The sequence below is a fragment of the Impatiens glandulifera genome, chromosome 8 (genome assembly GCF_907164915.1).
Source record: "Impatiens glandulifera chromosome 8, dImpGla2.1, whole genome shotgun sequence".
NCBI lineage: Eukaryota > Viridiplantae > Streptophyta > Magnoliopsida > Ericales > Balsaminaceae > Impatiens > Impatiens glandulifera.
Genome location: NC_061869.1, coordinates 40,350,183 through 40,371,251, shown reverse-complemented (window position 1 = coordinate 40,371,251; position 21,069 = coordinate 40,350,183). Strand labels below are relative to the sequence as shown.

At 41.2% G+C, this 21,069-nt stretch overlaps 1 protein-coding gene across 1 annotated transcript; it reads right to left on the bottom strand.

Moving 5' to 3' along the window:
- Positions 1 to 203: 203 nt before the first annotated feature.
- Positions 204 to 1,549, bottom strand: LOC124913331. The gene is made up of 2 exons (XM_047453921.1): positions 967 to 1,549; positions 204 to 847 (listed from the first exon to the last, which is right to left on the bottom strand). Exons 1-2 carry the CDS (start codon positions 1,547 to 1,549, stop codon positions 204 to 206), a joined length of 1,227 nt encoding a protein of 408 aa, XP_047309877.1.
- Positions 1,550 to 21,069: the final 19,520 nt, after the last annotated feature.

Here is a 21,069-nt window from a genome sequence, read left to right as displayed (position 1 = left end):
TAAGGTGCTTTCGAGATTGGCAGACTACCAACCTTAATCACTATGCTGAACTCCACTTCTCTAACTGGTGGAAGCCCAGAAACATCAGCTGGAAACAGACCTGGATACTCTCTTACCACCAAGATATCTTCTAACTTTGGTTGCTACTCATTCAGCCTAACATGAGCAGCAGCCAACACACTTGGAACTTCTACTTGAGGTAACTATTGAGCTTGGAACAGAAAGGCCTTCCCATCATGGTCAACTAGTGTCACAGACTTATCTTTGCAATTAATTTGAGCCTCATGACAGAGTAGCCAGTTCATTCCTAAAATAATATCAAACCCCGACATCTCCACCACCACAAGATGTACAAACATCTTGTGATTTTGGAGCTGGGTTTCACAAGCTTTAACAAACCTATTAGTTTTAAGACTTGGTCCAGCTGGTAGAGATATTTTATAAACAGCCATGGACTCCACTGGTTTCAAGCCAGCTTGTTGTACAAAGAATGCAGAAATAAAAGAATTTGTTCCTCCAGTATCTATCAAGGTAATGGCTAACTTATTAGCAATTAGAAAGTTACCTGTGATAATAGTGGAATTTGGATTCACTTTTTTTTCATTCATGGAGTAGACTCTGCCTGGTATGACCTTCCTCAATTGTGGGCAGTCACGCTTGTAATGCCCAGCCTTCTTACACTGGAAACAAACGTTGGAACTTTGCAGACACGGCCCTGTATGAATGATTCCACAGAGATTGCAGGGGAAAGTTGGCAAGTTGGCCTGGTTTGCTGGTCTAGAATAAGGTGTCCTTTTTGCTGTTACTGCTGTTGTTGATGTTGAGGGCGCCAGATGTTCCTTGACGGCTGGTGGTTTGATTGATTATTATAATTTTGTTGATAGGGCCTTTTTGAAGCTGACCATTGAGAATCCCTCCCTTGGTAGCTAGATCGCTTGGTCTGAGCCTCTCTTACTATGTCTTGACTGTACTTTTCTGCCATCAGCGCCTTATCAATTGTTTCCCTCATTGTTGCAGCATTGCTCAGCCTCACATCACGGCCTATGGTTGCATTGAGACCCTCCAGAAAATGGTTCAGCTCGATGTCATTCCTTCCCGTTATCATTGGTGCAAAATATTTACCCCGCTCAAACTTCTTCACGTACTCAGCAACACTTATATCACCTTGGCGGATTTCCAGGAACTCCCTGTCCAACTTGTTTCTAGTGTTCAAGGTGAAGTACTTGACATAAAACACAGCCTTGAATTCTTCCCAGGTTGCTGTATCGAGATTGAGGGTGGACTTGGCTCCTTGCCACCAGATTCTTGCATCGTCTTTGAACATGAACGTGGCACACCTTAACCTATCCGAGTTGTTGCATTGCATGAACTCGAATTTTGTCTCTAATGAACGTATCCACTCTTCAGCCACCATGGGATCCGTACTTCCATTAAAGTCGCATGGTTTGAAACTCATAAAGTGCTTGTATGCTGGTTGTTGGCTACCTCCTTCATGGTTATTGTTAGTATGGTTCGGATAAGTTCCATTTGCCTGGATCATTTTCCGCATCTATTCATTATGAATTCAGTTCTGATCTCTCATCTGCTCGTTTTGTATCCGGTTTTGATCCCGCAAGGCATCAACAAGACCGGACATAAAGTTGTTTTGGTCATTCTCTTCAGATGGGGTAGATGCGTTCCCTCTAGTTCCTCTTCTCAGGTTTCTAATGGAAACAAAGCTATACACTTAATATCAGTTTAACAATTTATTTAAACACTTAATAACCTGAAGGTGAGCCCTTGGAGTTGCAGTTGCATGAGCATGTGTGTGGAAGTACAAAGGTTCGCAACCATTGCTCTGATACCAACTGTAACAACATTGACTCTCACTTTAATTAGACCGAGTGCTGGAACTTTACAAACATATATATTTAAGCGGAAAACATAAACATTTGTGGAAAAGTTATAAAAATATGATTGTCATTACAAAACCAGACCCTTTAAAAACAGCAAAGGCCCTTTACATTAAAAATAATTATAACATGGTCCCTTAATACAAAACATTGGTCTTAAAGTGCCAGACCTTAAAAGCACTTTAAATACATTTGTTCCTCCTCCCACACACACGCCTCCCCTGCACCCTGCCCACCCTCCAAGCCTCCCTTCATGGATCAACTGAATGATGTGGTTGTGTACCTACACCACACAAGTATAGTGAGTCTAAAGACCCAGCAAGCATATTTTAAAGAGTATATAAAAAGACAAGTAAAAGCTGACTGAAATTGTTGTGTTGCCTTATAAAAAAGTTTATAAAATGGTTAGAACAGAAACATCCTTGAGCACATATTGGCCCTTTACATTTCAGAGCTGATCCTGAAAGTTAGGAATCCTGTTGAGCACATAGTTGGAAGGGCACTCTTCGGAGTCTATACCTAAAGTCCACAACCTGAATAGACACTTGTCTATGTAGGTAGGATATTGTAGAGCTCGTCCCAGAAGTCCAGTCCCAATAGAACCCCAGCACATATTTTGGCTTCAGACTACCAGAGCTCAACCTGGCTAGCCTTCTGCCCAAATCCATCCAGTTCATAACTCATTGTCCACAAAAACATATTATACTTTTGGAAAAACAGAACTTACCTTTGAAACAGATCATGCCTTTGAAAACAGAATATACTTTGCAAATACAGATTATATAAACAAGTGTAGGTTTCTAAAGATGAGTTGAGAAAAGAGCTTGCCTTATAAGATGATCTTGCTGATATGTTATGATCCTGCTCCTAAAGGTGCTATGGTCTTGCTTCTAAAAGTGTCCATCTGGTTATCTTAATAGAGAGATGGTGGAAAAGAATATAATGAAGGAAGGAGTGCCAATATATAGTATTAAAAGAAGGTTGGTCACCTACTTGTCACCAGCTGGGTTTAATAATATAATAATACCAATGGCTGGTCACCTTCTTGTCTTAGGCACGGGCTAACAAAAATGGTTGGTCACCTGCTTATCATCACTTGGGTTTAATAATATAATAATAAAAAGGGCTGGTCATCAGCTTGTCACCTGCATGAGGTGGAACAAGCATGAGGTGGAACAAGCATGAGGTGGAACAAGCATGAGGTGGAACAAGCATGAGGTGGAACAAGCATGAGGTGGAATAAGCATGAGGTGGAACCAGCATGAGGTGGAAAATATAAACAGTCGGACCCCCACGGTCAGACTCCCTCGGTCGGACCCCCTCGGTCGTGACATAGATTTAACCTCGGCCCCGACCCCGATTTGACCTGGGCCCTTAGTTTCTGCCAATACCGAAGTTTTACTCGGTCTAAAATGAAATTTTGGGTTTGACAGTTTGTGTCCCCTGTTCTTGAAACAGAGGCATCACAAGAAAAAGAAGTTGAAGTTAGTCAGCTTGATGTTTCCAGATCTGAGGGGCTACCTTCAAAAGACGAAGAATAAGAGAAGAGTTCCTCATTTGAGGGGGAACAAGTTAAAAATATATATTTCAAGCTTCTACCATTTCCTGATATCAATGCTGCAAACATACATGAAAACATTCTAAACCTGTTTCATGATTTAGGAAAATTATCCGATATAGTTCACAAGGTTTGTGAAGTTGTTTTGGAAGAAGAAGAAGAAAAATCTGAAAGTGATTCAGAGAAGGATGAACCCGAGAAGTCCATACAAGTTCAAACTCACATCAGTCATATTCAGACAGTTCAAGCAGACTCACAAGAAATATCATCCAATGAAGGATCTTCGGTTGAAGGTACAAAGCTCATGAAATCCATGTCTGATTTGATGGCGACTCTTCAGAAGAATGTGGCAGAAATGGGATCTAATATGGTGAAAATCATGAAGACCCAGAAAGAGGAAAAGAAGGAATTCGTTGATCTTCTAAAAACCCACAAAGAGATGGAGCAGACGCTGAAGAAGAACACATATGAAGTTCATTTGGTCAATAAGACATATTCCAAATTTTAAAAGAACCTCTTCAAGCGTCAATCCGAGTTGCTTGACATTGAAAGAGAAATAAATGTTGATCTTCAACGTGAGGTTATGGATGTTATAGGATTGATTCGAGATCAGATGATTGAGGTTCAAGACAACATAAGAAGAGAAGATGCTGAAAGATTAGAGTATGTTGATTCCGTTGCAAGGAAGTTTCAGGCTGAAGAAGACGCCAAGGCTGTTGTTGAGAAAGAAAAGAATCTGATTTCTCAAGTGAAGGCAATAGAGATAGAAGAGGTGATGGTGCTTCAACTGGCACCAGATCCAAGCAAAAGCAAACTAGTGATGATAACGACAGACCAAGTAAAAGAGACGGAAGTTGCAGCGGTGATCGCGGTGGCAGAAGCACTAGCGCTGAACGTGGTGGCAGAAGCTCTAGCGGCGCTCGTGGTGGCCGAAGTGATGGAGCCGGTCGTGGTGGCAGAAGTGATGGAACTAGCCGTGACGGTCGCTCTCTTCCTCCGTTTCAAAATCTGCTGACTAGTCAAGAGATGAGCGGTGAAGGATTCAACTACCCAATCGATCCACTCATAAAAAAGGAAGAACAATAATTTTCTTTCTCCTTCCCTATATTAATTTATGAACTCTGTTCCTTTGAATTTTGTTTCTGAATACTGGTTTTGGAAAATATTCTTGTAAGATGGGTGAACAATTTTAACTATTTCTTTATATGATGGACGCTTATTTTGTCATCATCACAAAGGGGGAAATTGTTGAGTCAAAGTAGTTTGACTATTGGAATTTTGATGATGAATGTATATAAAACTAAATATATGTCGTCTAATCGTTTTTGGTGCAGGTTATATTATTCTAAGTCTTAATGAGGTTCATTAGATTGATTGGGCATTAGATGCATTGAGTTAGACGTGTAGTCTAACAAACGGAGTTAGACGTGTAGTCTAACGGATACGTAGTTAGACGTGCAGTCTAATAGACGGAGTTAGACATGCAGTCTAACATACAGAGTTAGATGTGCAGTCTAACAGACGTAGTTAGACGTGCAGTCTAACTAATAAGAGTTAGACGTGCAGTCTAACTCCTTCAGATTAGTCTGAAGGGATGTATAGTTAGACGTGCAGTCTAACAAATGAAAGTTAGACATGCAGTCTAACTCCTTCAGATTAGTCTGAAGGGAACCAACAGACATAGTTAGACGAGCAGTCTAACAAACGTAGTTAGACGAGCAGTCTAATAGACGTAGTTAGACGTGTCATCTAATCCCATTAGACCAGGTGGTCTACTGGATCCTACTATTAGACATGGGCGTCTAATTTCGTTTGACGAAGTCGTCTAAGTGAAATACGTCTAATGCCAAGCTTAAAATAGTTGCTTGAAGCTAGCGTACGTCTACCCACGATCAACTAATTGTACACTACTCCTGCTCCACTTTCTAGTGAAGATTAGTACGACAGCCAGTTACAACCAATTGATTAATGCCACATAAGCAAATATTCTTCCCACTACTTGTTTTTGCAGGAATATCCTAAAAGAATATTTGACGCACTACCAGATTGGTATGGCCACGATGGAGGCGTTCCAATAAAAGCTCGCCATGTGTCATTATAGAAGATTCGACTGTTGGTACCTGCTCCTTATTTAAAGATCTTCAAGGACCACAGATGAATCATCGATCTAGCAAATTACAGAGTATTCAATCTACGCATACAAATGAGCTTCTTTCTTTCTTTTACTATGTGTTTTATCAAGAGAGAGTTAGAATCAAAGCATTGTTTTAGCTGAGTGATATTCTTCATCATATTGTAAGTTGAACAGAGTCTGTTCTGTTCAACAGTGAGCTATTCGTGCAACTGTATTTGATTCTCATAAAAGTATAGTGAATCCTTCCGGTGGTTGGAAGAAGGGGTGACGTAGAAGAGTTTTCTCCGAACATCCATAAACAAACTGCTGTGTTCTTGGTTCTTAGCTTCAAACCTAAGAAAACATTTTCGTACTTGAATCGTTTAAGAGTTTGCAAGGGTTTATGCAGAATAGAAAGTGATTTCAACCTTTAACAGGATTTATATTAAATCTTTTGTCCGAAGCCGTCATCAATAGCCAGAGCCCCATCTCTATTGTTGCCGTTAATCCTATTAGATTCTAAGTTCTATCCTATCTCGATCTAAAATCCTTTTCTATTACCAACAGTCCTTCTCTTTCCCAAACATCAAGAAATGGATCCGGCTTTTGCTCGCAACACCTTGATCATCAACTTTGATTCTGTCTTTTCCATCGGTGATGAAGAAATAATTTCTATGTTCAAATATCTAGAAAACTCAGGCTTGAAAAAATTTCACGAAGGTTCAACTATTTTCCTCGAAGATGCCATTTTCGAATTTTTCGAAAATGCAAGAGTGATTAATGATTCAATTATCATGTCAGAAATAGAAGAAAAAGAATTCTCCATTTCTGAAGAAGATTTTGCATGCTCATTCGACCTTACTTCAGAAGGGTTCTCCGATTTCCATCCTTTTCTCAATAACATCATATAAGAAATGTCACTTCTTTTCTCAAACTCCTCTACTCGTGTTGAAACCCATGGGGTTAAATCTTATTTAAAAACCGAATTCCAAATCCTCAACGACATCCTTGCCAAATCAATTCTAGCAAAAGAATCCACACACATCTACTCCAAGAAAATCTTTAAAATGATGGTTGCCATAACTATAGGCATTCAAGTAAACTGGTCAAACGTCATCTTCGACAACTTGAAAAAATGACATCTTCAACAAAAATTATGATCGGTTATGTCTCTCAACTTGGCATATTTTTCTTTCGCATCGATTATTATATCGAACCCGGTATCAGTCCCAAACCCTTCCAGATCTTGAACAAATAATACACAATCTATAACTACTTAGATAGGATAAAACAACATAGGTTAAGGAAGAAATTCTTCTAGGGTCTCCAAGTCACTAGATTTAGTTTTAATTTCTTTAATATTGTTAAGTATGGATTGGAAAATATTCTTGATGTTAACCGGTTATTTTGAATTTGTGAACCGGTTATTTAAAATCATATTAATGAATTTATTTGATGTTAAGTAATATTTGCATTTATATAATTCTGAGTTATATTTTTAATTTATAACCGTTATAAAACATTCATGATTAAATATTAAATCACAATTCATCTTTCTTGAAATTGTATTCTTTTTAAAATGGCGTCATTTTTCTCTTTTAATAGCGTCTGGGAATACGCGCTATTAAAGTGACGGTTCAATATCCTTTTATTAATAATTTTACATAAACAAAGTGCATGCTGAAATTTTGGGTTCACGTTCTCCTGCAAACCGTAAACCTGTCTTTCGATCTGCCTTCTCTCTAGAAAATAATCTTTATCCTCCCTCGTTCTTCGAAAACTACTGATATAGCTAAAGAATTAGCTTTCTCTAACAATATTGTGCAGGTAGATTTTGAATCCATTTATGAATCGGGTACACCGAAGATGGAATCTATTTTCTGACATATTGAGGCTTTTGGCCTCAGAAAGTTCTTGTGAGGGCCGTTTATGTTATGATAATGAGGTAAGGGATTTCTTCAAATCGGCGAAGGTCGTCGGCGAACATATATCGGCCGAGGTAAATGGTACCGAGTTCACCATTACAGAAGCAATGTTCACCGAGATTCTGAAGCTTCCGAGAAAAGGCCAAACATTTCTCTCATGCGTTTCCACCCAACGTTCTATCATCAATGCAGTTCATATTTTCCAATGGCAATGTTCCAGTAAGCTTAAGAGGAAAGAAGAAGGACTTAAAATGCGAGTAGCGCATTCTATGCGATATTATGGCTAAAGAACTTTAGGGAAGAGGCGGAAACTACGACACCATCACTCAGTCCAAGTTCGATATGATGACGGATATAGTAAGGGGCGACAATGTCAACTGGGGACTCGTCTTATTCAATGTTTTGTGTGAAATGGTGTCTCCAAACACCAAACAAAGTTTGGGTTTCTCATCCTAGATTGGTTGGATTTTGACGTCTAAACATTCAAGCCGGTCCAGGTACTCCGTTAAACCCTAAGAAAATCATGTTAGCTGTGACAGTTGGTAGATGTATCACCAGGAAAAATAAAGCCAGGTAGTCTAACTCCGAGGCTTCCGACCAATAATCCAGTGGAGGTAGTACTGTCGTTGCGAAATCGACAGGCGGAAGGTCAATGGGGGAATCGAAACGTATGAACACACTTACTCGCGTTGCCTCTAATAAAATACTCAGATCCGGAATTGAGTCCACTACGAGTACCAACAGTATTGCAATACCCATACCTGGAGAAATAGAACTTGACCTGACGTAAATATTCCTACTCCCCTCCATTTAATGCATCTTCTGTACTAGCGAAAAATACAGTTCCTCCTACTACTCTGTTAGGATCTAGGTCGCGGCTGGCGGACCGGGGTTGGCCGGTTATCGCGTCTCACTCAAAGGTTGGTGATTAATCCGGTTAGAGATTAATACCGGGGTTTCAATACTACAAAAACTGTCAAAAACCCTTGAAAAGAATTCAAGTGCGGAAGTGGTTTGTTTCAGGTTGAAGCAGCACACACACGAGATAGGCAAAACCGGATTTGAATAGGACAGGTTTGAAGATTGCTGGATCGGTTTTGGAGCATAGTAATTCGGTTTAAGTGATGTTGAATCGGTTGGAGCGGTATTAGTAGGTTAGTGCAGATCGGTTATAAAGTAAAGCAAGCAGAAAGTAAATAACAAAACAGGTTTTTATGGATGTTCGGAGATAAAACTCCTACGTCACCCCTTCCTCTCGAAACCGCGAGAAGGATATTCACTAAGTAATACAAACACAATCCGATCGAGACTTATTTCCTGCTCGATAACACTCGTAAAATTTTAACCGAAATTGTAGAATACACTTCAAATAAGCGCTTAAGCTTTCTAGAGATAGAACACAATCTTTTTACTTAGGCTGTAGAAAATTCAAAACTTGTCACCCGCATTTATTCCTCTTCAGCTCCTTCTTTTATAGGTGAAATGTGCCAACGATCACATTTCATTTCCTTGAATCTGATTGGTTGAGCAGATGTTCAGTGATTCAGACCCGGCGGTCTAATCTTCAGACCTAGCGGTCTAGTCTTTCAGTGTAGGTCAAACCGGCTAGGTTTGTCTTTTACTTAATATGGCAACTGTCGGTTGGACAGTTGTCTGTACTTAGAAGATTGCCTTTCTAATTTATCCTGAAGTAGAAAGATCTTGTAGGACGGTCTTCTACAGCCTGCAGACTGTCCTCATTCTTATATGAATATGGCAATACTAAGTCTGTTCCTTCGGTATCATTCTCAACAGATACCTGAAGTGTCTTTTTATGCTGGTCGATTATTTATGTTAACCGGATGACTTCCGGTTTTTCCATGGCTTCTGATTGACCGATCTTGTCTTTCTTGTTCGGTCATGTTTTTGGTTGGTTTGATTACTTGACCGGTTGAGTTTCTTAACTGGTTGAGTTGCTTAACCGGTTGCGTTATTTGGCCGGTTGAGTTGCTTGACCGGTTGCGTTATTTGGCCGGTTGAGTTGCTTGACCGTTCCTGCATAGAAAGTTTGTTTTTGTTAAATTTTATTTAACCGGTCTAATTTTATCTAACAATTTCTCCCTTTTTGATTATTTTATTTAAAATATTCAAAATCATGTAAAAATGCAAATATAGGCCGGTTTTGTTTTTAAGAGTTTATTCGGCCGGATTTTTGGAAATTAACTTGGGAGAATTATTCGAAAAATTTTGGAAAATTTTGAGAAAAATTTTGAAAAATTTTATATTTTATCTTATCAATTTCTCCCTTTTTGATTATTTTATTTAAAATATTCAAAATCATGTAAGAATGCAAATATAGGCCTGTTTCCAAAAATCACTATATATATAAGAGATATATTAAGGTAGAAAGCTATATATATAGGTAACCAAAATAGACGTGAGTAGATAAAAGTAAAGAAAACCCCTATTTCTTTGCTCTAGGTGGCAGGAACTGTTCCAGCAGTTCATCGGTTGTTTGTCCTTTGACCACTTGAGCTGGCCTTGAAGAGGGTCCTTGACCGCCTAAGGTGCCGGTGTGAGGAGAGAACGATTGACCGATCGATCTGATTGGAACCACATTCAAGCACCGCTGTCTCTGGAGTTGTGGCTCGAGCTCTTCCTCGAAATCATCTTCGGTTTGCAAAACCGGGTTGGGTGGAGGGTCAACAATTGTGTCAGTGACTCTGTCCAGTAGTCCAGTAATTTACGTCTTTCTCGAAGCCGCTTTCCTTTTACGTGTGACCGGAACAGAAGAGGAAGCAACCGCCTGGGACTTCTTGTGAGCCTTTGCGAACTTGTTATACGTTTCTTGTTGAGCCTTTAGCCGGTTAGCATCTTCGACGTGTTGAGCCGCTATGGACTTTGCGATGGCCGGTGCATTGACCGCCAAGTTTTGCATATGGCCGACTATGTTCGCATCAGCCGCTGCCGCTTTCTTCTATATCCGAGTCTGCTCGTCCTGCGCATCTTGGAGTTTCTGAGCAGCCAGAGCGTTCGCCTCCTCAATTGCCTTATCGGCAGCCAGCTTAGCCGCTATTAACTCTGTCACCTATTCGGTGACCGCATTGAGATCGGCTTCAAGCTTGGCATTCTTTTCCTCAAGGGTCGTATTATTTTCTTCAAAAGTTATTACCCTGTGAAGTGTCGAGCCGGCTTGGGCACCTGATCGAGCCAGGTCCTCATCGACCTTTGTCAACCTTTGATCGGTCTTTTCTTGAGACCGTTCCATATCGGCTACCTTTTGGCTGACCGAAGCGAGGTCATCCACAATTTCGGAGTTATATCCTCCAATGCCTTGGTTCGATCTAAATGAGCGTCGTACAGTTGATCTGTATTACCGTAGTTCGTTTCAACCGACGTGATTCGCTCGACCGCCTTGCCTAGATCATCCTTTGTCATCTCGGATATCTCGACTGCTTTAACCGCAATTTCTTTTATCTTTTTCAAGGGCTGAACCGCGTCGTTGACAAATTCTTCAATGAGAGTTTTGACCCTCTCTTCCGTTATGGCCGGTTCCGAATCCCCGGTTTGAGCAGATGCTCGAAGGTCGGTGAGAGGTGTCTCTGTCCTAACTTCGGTCTTGTTGATGTTCTGGTCCGGTGGAGGAGAGGGTAGCTCTTCATCGGTCGGATTCTAACCGCCAACATCCTTAGGAGGCAATATGGATGAGTTCGAAGTATCATGGTGATCGGGCTCCGTTTCAAGCCACGCCACCTCCTCGGTCAGTGCCCTTTCCTTGACCGTAAGCATTTCTAACACCAAAAGTTGAAGTTGAGAATTCGGTGTTCCCGGAGTATGCTTTTCTTGTAGCCGTTGAATGTGTTCAGTGAGCCTTTGTAACCGAGCACGCGGTTCGACTACCGTGTTTCGTTCTAGGGCGGTTGTGACGTCGTTAGCCTTTGTGAGGCTGATGACCTCCTCCTCCATTTCCATTAATTTCTCGAATTTCTGGCTAGCGGTGAGATCCGGTGGCATGTTCTTATAGAATATCTGATGCCGGTGCCGGATCCATTGAAAGAACACCTCGGCTGCCGCGCGTGCCTGCTGGTGTATCTCATCCATGATTCTGCTGACAAGATCCTCGGTCGTTTTTCGTGTGTTATTATCAGCGTGGGCATCTTCCTCCCTAAGGCCGTCTGCACCGGTATCAGCATTGTCAAGACTGACCGATGTTCCTCGACTATCGGTCCTTTCCCTTTACCGGATTGATCGCCTCCAGTATTTTGTGTAATGGTTCGGTCAGAACTGGATGCCGAATCCTCATCATTAGGAGTGTCTGACCGCAGATCAGCCGATCCGGTTGGTTGTCTAACCTTCTTGCTTCCGTATTTTCTTTTACCGGAGCTGCTTTCTTACCGGTTGCCTTCTTCTTTCGGCCACCTGTAGAACCGGAGGCCTTTCTTCTGCTTTTCATGTCCTTGAATTGATGGGACCTTATGATTTTGCTTGAGGCGAGAAGAACACCAGGACCGGTGTTGATGTTGAAATGGCGCATGATTTTTCCAAGTGGGATGGCGTATCCCCATGACCGGGTGGAAGTCGGATCCACCATTTCACATAGGTTATTGAAAATTACCTTAGCCCAGTTTATTTTGATGTCGTTGACTAAACCGGCAAGCATCTCGATCTTTGCCCGGGTGAGAATATCATAGTTTCCCTCTCTTGCTTGGACTGATTTTTTGAAAATATCACATAGTGGTCGGTACTCCGGTCGAAGAGATGATTTCTTTCCAGAGATCTCGATAGGGACCTCGGTTTCCGAAAGGATCTGGCAAACTGCCTCGAATGTCTCCTCATCCAAGGCCGCCGAGAAGTTGCTTCCCTCGGATGGTAGATGTAGAATTTCAGCGACCGACTCCTCCGTCAGTTCGAGCTGCTGATCGCCGATGTTTGCAATTATTGATCCTCCGGTGATGAATGCGGTTTGGAAAAATTCGTTAACCGCATCCTGGTATAGTACGAAAGGACCGCCCAGAAAATGTTCAAGGCCGGACTCGGAGATCCGGGATAACACCTTCTTTGCCGGAGCCGAACCGTTTTCCCGGATTTCCTCAAAGTCGACTTGGATGATATGTTTGAATAACACGGAATCGCGACCCATTTTAGATGATCGAACTGAGAGAGCAAGAGAATAAGGATTTGAGAGAGTTTGAGGAAGCTGAAAGCTAGAGAGAGAAAGCCGATTCGCGTGAGAATGAAATAAAATAACTAAGGACCCTATTTATAGTTGCGGTTTTGAATTCCAACCGTCGCGAACCGTCCCATCACTTTTAGGCGGGAATTTTCCCTCCAAGAGCATTGAGCGGGAAACCATGGGCGGGAAACTGAAGGCGGGAAAGCCATAGGCGGGATTTTTGAGCGGGAACCCATAGGCGGGAGTCCATGTGCGGGAAATTTACCTCCGAGGACTTTGAGCGGTCTTTTGATTACGGTTATGTAACCGGTGATTAATTGTTTCTTCTTTTTAACCGTTTATTCAAGAAGCGGATTATTAGCCGCGATGATGCGGTTTTTGATTTTGACCGGATTTTTCAATGAAGTAGTTTATTGATATTAATCGACTAGTTAGATGGATGGATATTCTGATTTTGCAATTATTGACTCGGTTATCAAGCTAAAATAGATATTCATTGAAATGAAAGATATAAGATAAAAACCGATTCATTGATCGATTTAAAGTACATAGGAAATGAAATTACAACCTATGTAATGACTATTCTGGAGAGCTTGTCCTCCACCCCATCCATATCAAGAATGTTTGATGGGGATGACGGTGTAACGGGTCCAAATTCTGGACAGTACTTAAGAAATAGCCGGCTTAGGTGAGGAGCGTAACTGAGACCTTTCTTGGTCTCGACCATTTTCTTCAGGTTTTGGAAGATAACCGATGACCAATTTATGGGTGTGTTCCTGACAATGTAGGTCATCATGTCAAACACTTTTATGGAATAGTGTTGGTTGGGAGATTGGCAAATGATGGAACGGTTGACAATCTCGTAGAGGAGTTGGATGTGGTGGGCAAGGTGGGTTTTTAGCCAGTGGTTCTCCACCGGTACATCGGTTCCGGAGAACATTTCCGAATAGTCGGTTGCGGCGCATCCCACCCGGGTTGGGAAGTCAGAAAACCCTTCTGTGGGCAGGTTGAACAGTTTAGCGAATTCGCTCTCGTCGAGAAAGACATAGAGACCTCTCACCTCTGAAACAATGAAATCCCCTCTTAAAGAGGCATTGTTGAAGAACTGGGTTACTTCCGGAATGAGTATGGGTCCGGATTCTTCGAGAAAATCCCGAAGACCGGTGTCGATTAAGGACTCAAACATGAACTCCTTTGTTTCCAGATCCCAATGTTCCATGCAAGAGTCGAAATCGATGCTCAAGAAGTTCCTTAGAGTTCGGCTCGACATGATTCAGACTTTGCCAAGAGAGAGAGAGTTCAAGAGTTTTGTTTTGAGATGTGTTAAGTTGATAAGGTGGAGTTCCTTATATAGATCCGAAATTGGAGGGAAAATATTAGCATTTAATGTTGAAATTCAGTTTTGTCTTATTAATGAAGAGAATATTTATGCTTCCAAAACTCCTTGGGAAGGAGTTACTTTTGACCGGTTGCGGAGCTCGAGGCAAAGAATCTAGTTGAAAAGTAACTAATCTTGTTAGATAGTAATTACTCATGTAGTTGGAAGTTGAAAGTTACTATCATTAATGAGAAAGTGCAAGAAGCCGGAAGTTGAAAGATTAAAAACCGAAATTGTCATAGACTAAACCGAAATGATCATAATAGAGTTGAACACTGATACAACCGGTGCGTACAGCAAAATGACCGGTTGTAGGAAGGAGTGACTTAGTTGCTGGATGAGTTGAGGTGGCGGTTCCTTCTCTTCCAGGATTTCTCAAACCGCTCATAGAATTTATCGGTGACCTCTTTGGTGATGACCTGGGTTTGGTTCAACCCTTCTCCTGGACAGAGTGGAACTCCAAGTTTCAGAAGTAGACAGCTTATCTGAGGAACGAGACCGATTGTCCGAATACCGATCATCCAGATTAGGACATCGAACAACACTCTTGACCAGTTGACTGGCGTACCCGTGGTTATGGCAGTCATCATGTTGAAAGTTGCGGTACAATAAGTGTTGGTCACGTCCCTTCCCAGGATGCCTCGACCGATGACATCGTTGAGAAGCTGGTACTCAGCTCTCAACAATGATTTGGCACCATGGTCATTAACCTGGTGATTTGACCGAGCAAAGCTTAAGGCGATTTCGGCCTTTAGTTCAGCTGGAACGTTTAGGTCGGTCAGCCCTTGTTTCGGTAGGTCGAAACATCTAGCAAAATCACTTTCAGTGAAATCGAACACAGTCCCTCCCACCTTGGACTGAATGTGAGTGTCGAAGTGAGGAGTTCCTCGGAAAATCCTGGCATTATACAAAAATTCCAGGACTGTTTCTGGGAAGATGACATGTTTGTCATCTAGAAAGTGTTTGAGACCGGTGTCTTCAAGTGACTTAATCATCTTGAAGACATCGTAATGCTCAATACCTAGAGCAGATTCGAAATCCACTTGAAGGATGTTTGGAAACTGAGACATTTTATCTTAGTGAGAAGATAAGTTGTAGCTTGTGATTGTTTTGTTTAAGGTTTGTCTAACTTATATATTAGTGGAGGGATGATCTTATTATCCAGTGTGTTGCAAGTAATGATGTCTATTAACCATAGGATAAAGCATTTTGCATAAAATAAGCATGTCTACAACCTAGGATGTGGGTCATAGGCCTGGACGGTGAAAGATATCGTATCTTCACGTCTTTTGAGGTATGACCATTTTACTTTGAAAAGACAGTTTTTCAGAACAGATACTTTTAAACACAGATAATTATTCCACTTTTGTTTGAAAGCCAAATAATCCGAAGTAAACTACTTTCAAACTGGTTGGTTTTTCAGTCATTCGTCCCGATGCGGTTAATTGGTGCATGCACTAAGTAACCAGTCGGTTTACTCTAACTGATAGACAAAGCGGTTCTTCCATAGATACCTTGGTGAATTTGGAATCCGACAATTTAGGAGGAACTACCGGTTTTGTCCGTTCGAACCGATTTCCCTTTTAAGCATTTTTAGGAATAATCTGACTAATATCGGTTAAACCAAGTGTGAGTCTGAATTGAGAAAACTTAGCTTCCTGCAGAGGCTTTGTGAAGATATCGGCTACTTGTTGTTCTGTCGATACGTATTCCAACCGGATATGCTTCAACATGACATGTTCCCGAATGAAGTGGTGCCTTATGTCAATGTGCTTGGTCCTGGAGTGTAGGACCGGATTGTAGGTGATTGCTATGGCACTTGTGTTATCATAGAAAATTGGAGACTCTTCGGCTATGATACCGAAATCCTTCAATTGTTGTTGGATCCAAAAAAATTGTGAACAACAACTTCCGGTTGTTAAGTATTCAGCTTCTGCGGTTGATGTGGCCATTGATGTCTGTTTCTTGATGTTCCATGAGACAAGCCGATCACCTAGGAATTGGCATGTTCCGCTGGTGCTTTTTCTATCAACCTTGCAACCTGCATAATCTGCATCTGAGTAACTTGTGAGGTTAAAAGATGAGTCCTTTGGATACCACAGGCCGACGTTAGGAGTTCCCTTTAGGTATTTCAAGATTCGCTTTGCGGCTGTGTAGTGAGACTGTTTTAGATTAGCCTAGAATCTTCCACACACACCGACCGCAAATAGTATATCCGGTCTACTTGCTGTCAGGTATAGGAGAGAGCCGATAATGCCTCTGTAAGCAGTCAGGTCTACTGCCTGACCGTCATCATCCTTGTCCAGTTTGACCGATGAGCTCATTGGAGTAGCGGCTGAGGAGCACATATCCATCCAAAATTTCTTTAGAAGTTCCTTAGTGTACTTGGGTTGGCTTATGAAAGTTCCTTCTTCGAGTTGCTTAACCTGAAGACCTAGGAAGAAGCTTAATTCTCCCATCATACTCATTTCAAATTTGTTAGTCATCAGGGTTGAGAATTTATCACATAACTTAGGATCGGTTGAACCGAAGATGATATCATCTACATATATTTGAACAATTAGGATGTGTTCTTTTTCTCAAATTTAAACAATGTTTTGTCCACCGAACCGATGGTGAAATCATGTTTTAACAAGAATGCGGTTAGTGTGTCATACCAGGCTCTAGGAGCTTGCTTTAGACCGTATAGTGCTTTGTTTAACCGGTATACATGGTTGGGCAGTTCAGAATTTTTGAAACCGGGTGGTTGTTCAACATATACTTCTTCACGTAGGTCACCATTCAAAATGCACTTTTAACATCCATTTGAAAAACTTTAAAATTTTTGAATGCAGCAAAAGCTAGAAAAATCCTAATAGATTCAATCCTAGCTACAGGGGCAAATGATTCTTCAAAATCAATTCCTTCTTCCTGTTTGTATCATTGTGTCACTAATCTGGCTTTGTTCCTCGTGACCAAACCGTCTTCATTGAGTTTATTTCTCAATACCCATCTTGTTCCTATGACCGGTTGATCTTTCGGTCTAGGGACTAGGTACCAGACTTTATTACTCTCAAACTGGTTTAACTCTTCTTGCATTCCCAAGATCCAATCCGGACCTGACAATGCTTCATCCACTTTTTTCGGCTCAATCTGGGATATAAAAGCGGAATTGAAATATTCCTCCAAGATTTGACGCCTAGTTCGAACGGGTTCTGAAGGGTCACCTATAATTAGCTCGGGAGGATGATTTGTGTTCCTTTTGAGGTTCGGTTCAGGAGTGTCTACCAAATCACCGTTTACTTGATCAAGGCTAGACATATTGGTAGGCTGGACAAGAGTGTCAGACCGACCGATTTCCTCGGTTTGGACCGAAGTGCCAGCTTCCTATCGTGGGACAGCTTGATCCGGCTGAGTTTCATCATTACCCATTTGGTCATGGACAAACCGCCTAAAAACTAGAATCTCATCTTCACTATCAGAATGGATATTGTTATTTTCCAATCTGTTGTGTAAATCAAAGAAGGATGTAGTGTTGTTTTCAACCGATTCATCGAAAACAACATGAAGTGATTCCTCCACGGTTAGAGTTCTAGTGTTATATACTCTATATGATTTACTAACTGTTGAGTAACCTAACATGATCCCAACATCGGATTTTGCATCAAAGGAAGATAAATAGGTTTTTCCATTTATATGAATGTAGAATTTACAACCGAAAATCTTAAGATACCTAAGATTAGGAACCCTGTCAATGTATACCTCATAAGGTGTTTGTTGTGAAACTTGTTGATCAGAGACCGGTTTTGTGTATGACATGCGGTGTTGATAGCCTCAGCCAAGAATTTCTGGGCAATACCCGAATCGGCTATCATGGACCGTGCGGCTTCCTTGAGAGTTCGGTTTCTTCTCTCGGTCAGGCCGTTCTGTTGAGGAGTCCTAGCACTAGACAACTCGTGTCTAATACCGGATTCATCGAGGAATGCATTTAGAGTACTATTTGTAAATTCGGTTCCTCTATCACTTCTAATGCTATAAATGCATGTTGATTTTTCATTTTGCAAACGTTTAAGCAGTGTGATCAAATTTGATGCGGTTTCACGTTTGGATGGCAAGAATATTACCCATGTATACCTAGAATAATCATCAACAACTACCATAGTGTAAAGCATACCTCCTAGGCTGACGACCCTAATCGGTCCAAATAAATCCATGTGAAGAAGATCTAAGCATCGGTTAGATTGAATGTGTCATTTACTTTTAAAGGTTGACTTAGTTTGTTTACCCATTTGACATGTTGAACAGACTTTATCCTTATTAAACACTATGTCAGGGATTCCTTCGACTAACTTTTTACCGCAGATATAGTTTAAGGTTTTCATGTTTAAGTGGTTTAGTCTTTTATGCCACAACTAGGTTTGATCGGTTTTAGCTATAATGCATATAGGATATTCTACTTTATTATTCCAATCTACCTTGTAAATGTTTCCTAACCTATTTCCGGTTAGCAGTGTGATACCTTGAGAGTTTTTAACTAAGCATGTATGTTTAAGAAATTCTACAGTGTATCCAGCATCACACATTTGACTAATGCTTAGCAAGTTAAAACGTAGGTTTTCGACTAAGAGTACATTATCAATTGTCAAGTTACCATGGACAATCTTACCCTTGCCCACGGTTCTACCTTTTGAGTTGTCACCGAAGGTGATTAATGCACCGGTTTCTATTCTGATATCGGTTAGAAGGTTGTTGTTCCCGGTCATGTGTCTAGAGCAACCACTATCCAAGTACCATTCAGAGTTTTCTAGCGGTTTCTTCATATCCTGCAAAATGTACATATTTACAACTATTTGGTACCCACATTTACTTGGGTCCACAAGCGATTAGTCCCTTAGGTATCCAGACTTTGACAAGTCGGACAACTTTCCTGGTTAAGGTTTTAACTAATTTTCTTGCACTTAGTTTTGAGTCTTTCTACTTTTCCTAAGAAGGCCTTATGTGGGGATGATCTTTGGTTTGTCCTATGTGGTTGTGAGTTGGCTTGCCTATTTTTGAACTGGTTCACTTTCCTTTTCTCAGAGTGAAGCCATTTCTCAGAATCAGTTGGACCTATATAGGTTAGTTTGTCTTTCGTATAATAGGCACTTAATTCCTCTTCAGCGGTTAAGGAACTTCTGACAAAACTTACAAAGGGAAGATTATCCTTTGTGAGACTCATTTTGTCGAAGTGTTTTCGGTTTTTGGAACTATTGTTTTTGTATCCTAGACCAAACATGCAAGTAGGGTGTCTCTTATAACTACACATTTTGCTTACCATTTCACTAGATCTTTTCCATGCGGCCATTCGATACTGGAGTCGGGCATTTTCCTCTTCGGTCAGCTCTTGAACTGGCTTCTTGAGTTGTTCGGTCTTAGAGAGTAGTTCAGGTGCTGCCTTAGTTTCTAGGGTAGGAGTTTCATCAGGTTGTAACATCTTTGGTTCGGTCAAGGTGGGTACTATGAGGTCGGTTCTAAGGTTGAATTGATTAGGTAATAACGTTAATAAGTTCTTATACTTTGCTACCATATCATTCAATGCATTATATAACTCATCTTTAGTAAATTCTTCACAAGGAGAGTCAAATACCTGTTCCTCGTTTGCAATAAGGCAGGTAAGTTCATCATCACTGTCACTGTGAGCCCATAAGCTTCCTCCATCATCGGCTATCAGTGCTTTCTGAACCTCACTTCCTTCACCGATTTGTTGATAGTTATTTCGGTTATTCTGATTGTCCGGTTTCCGGTCATCTCTCCTTGGTTTTCTGCATTCCCACTTGAAATGTCCCAAACAATTGCAGTTATAACATCTTACATTAGATTTATCACCATAGTTATAGTTATTGCTTGTCGGTTGGCTTCTCTTCATGAATCTGCCAAATTTCTGTGCAAGCATTGCCATGGCATCCTCGATGAACTGTTCAGCGGTTCTGATCGGTGCAGGAGCAACAGGTTCAGTGGATGTGATCAATGCTCTGGTTGAGGTTGAGGCTGAGACTTCTTCTTCAGTCCTAGATCTCATTTCAAACTCATATGCCTTAAGATCTTCGAATACATCGTGTAACTTCATCTTGCTTAGGCAGTTTGATTCCCTCATCACCATTGTCTTTATGTCCCATGCACTTGGAAGAGATCTTAACGCTTTCATGATGACTTCCTTGTTGTCATACCTCTTGCCAAGAGTTGCTAGCTCGTCTATCACACCTATGAACCGGTCACTGTATTCTCTCATTGTTTCTCCTGGTCTCATCTTGATGTTTTCAAACTTCTAAGTAGCCACCATTATTTTGTTTTCCTTGGTTCTTTCATTTCCCTCATGAATCTGAATCACGGCTTCCCATGTTTCCTTTGCTGTTTTGTAATCTCGGACCTTGCAATACGTGTTTCTGTCCAAACCGTTGGAGATGCGGTTTCTAGCATGGTTATCCAGATTGTTTCTTCTCCTATCTTCAGTTGTTCACTCCTTTCTGTCTTTATCAATTATTATCGGTCTTTCGGCTTTAATGAACTGCATCTCGTCATCCATGGTGATTAAATGCAGGTGCATGTGTGCCTTCCAGTTGGCAAAGTCGTCACCTTCTAGCATTGGGGGCCTATCGAACGACATGCTTGCTTGAGTATTGAAACTAACTGCTCGGGTACCAATTGTTAGGATCTAGGTCGCGGCTGGAGGACCGGGGTTGGCCGGTTAACGCGTCTCACTCAATGGTTGGTGATTAATCTGGTTAGAGATTAATACCGGGGTTTCAATACTACACAAACTGTCACAAACCCTTGAATAGAATTCAAGCGCGGAAGTGGTTTGTTTCAAGTTGAAGCAGCACACACACGAGATAGGCAGAACCGGATTTGAATAGGACAGGTTTGAAGATTACTGGGTCGGTTTTGGAGCTTAGTAATTCGGTTTAAGTGATGTTGAATCGGTTGGAGCGGTATTAGTAGGTTAGTGCAGATCGGTTATAAAGTAAAGCAGGCGGAAAGTAAATAACAAAACAGGTTTTTATGGATGTTCGGAGATAAAACTCCTACGTCACCC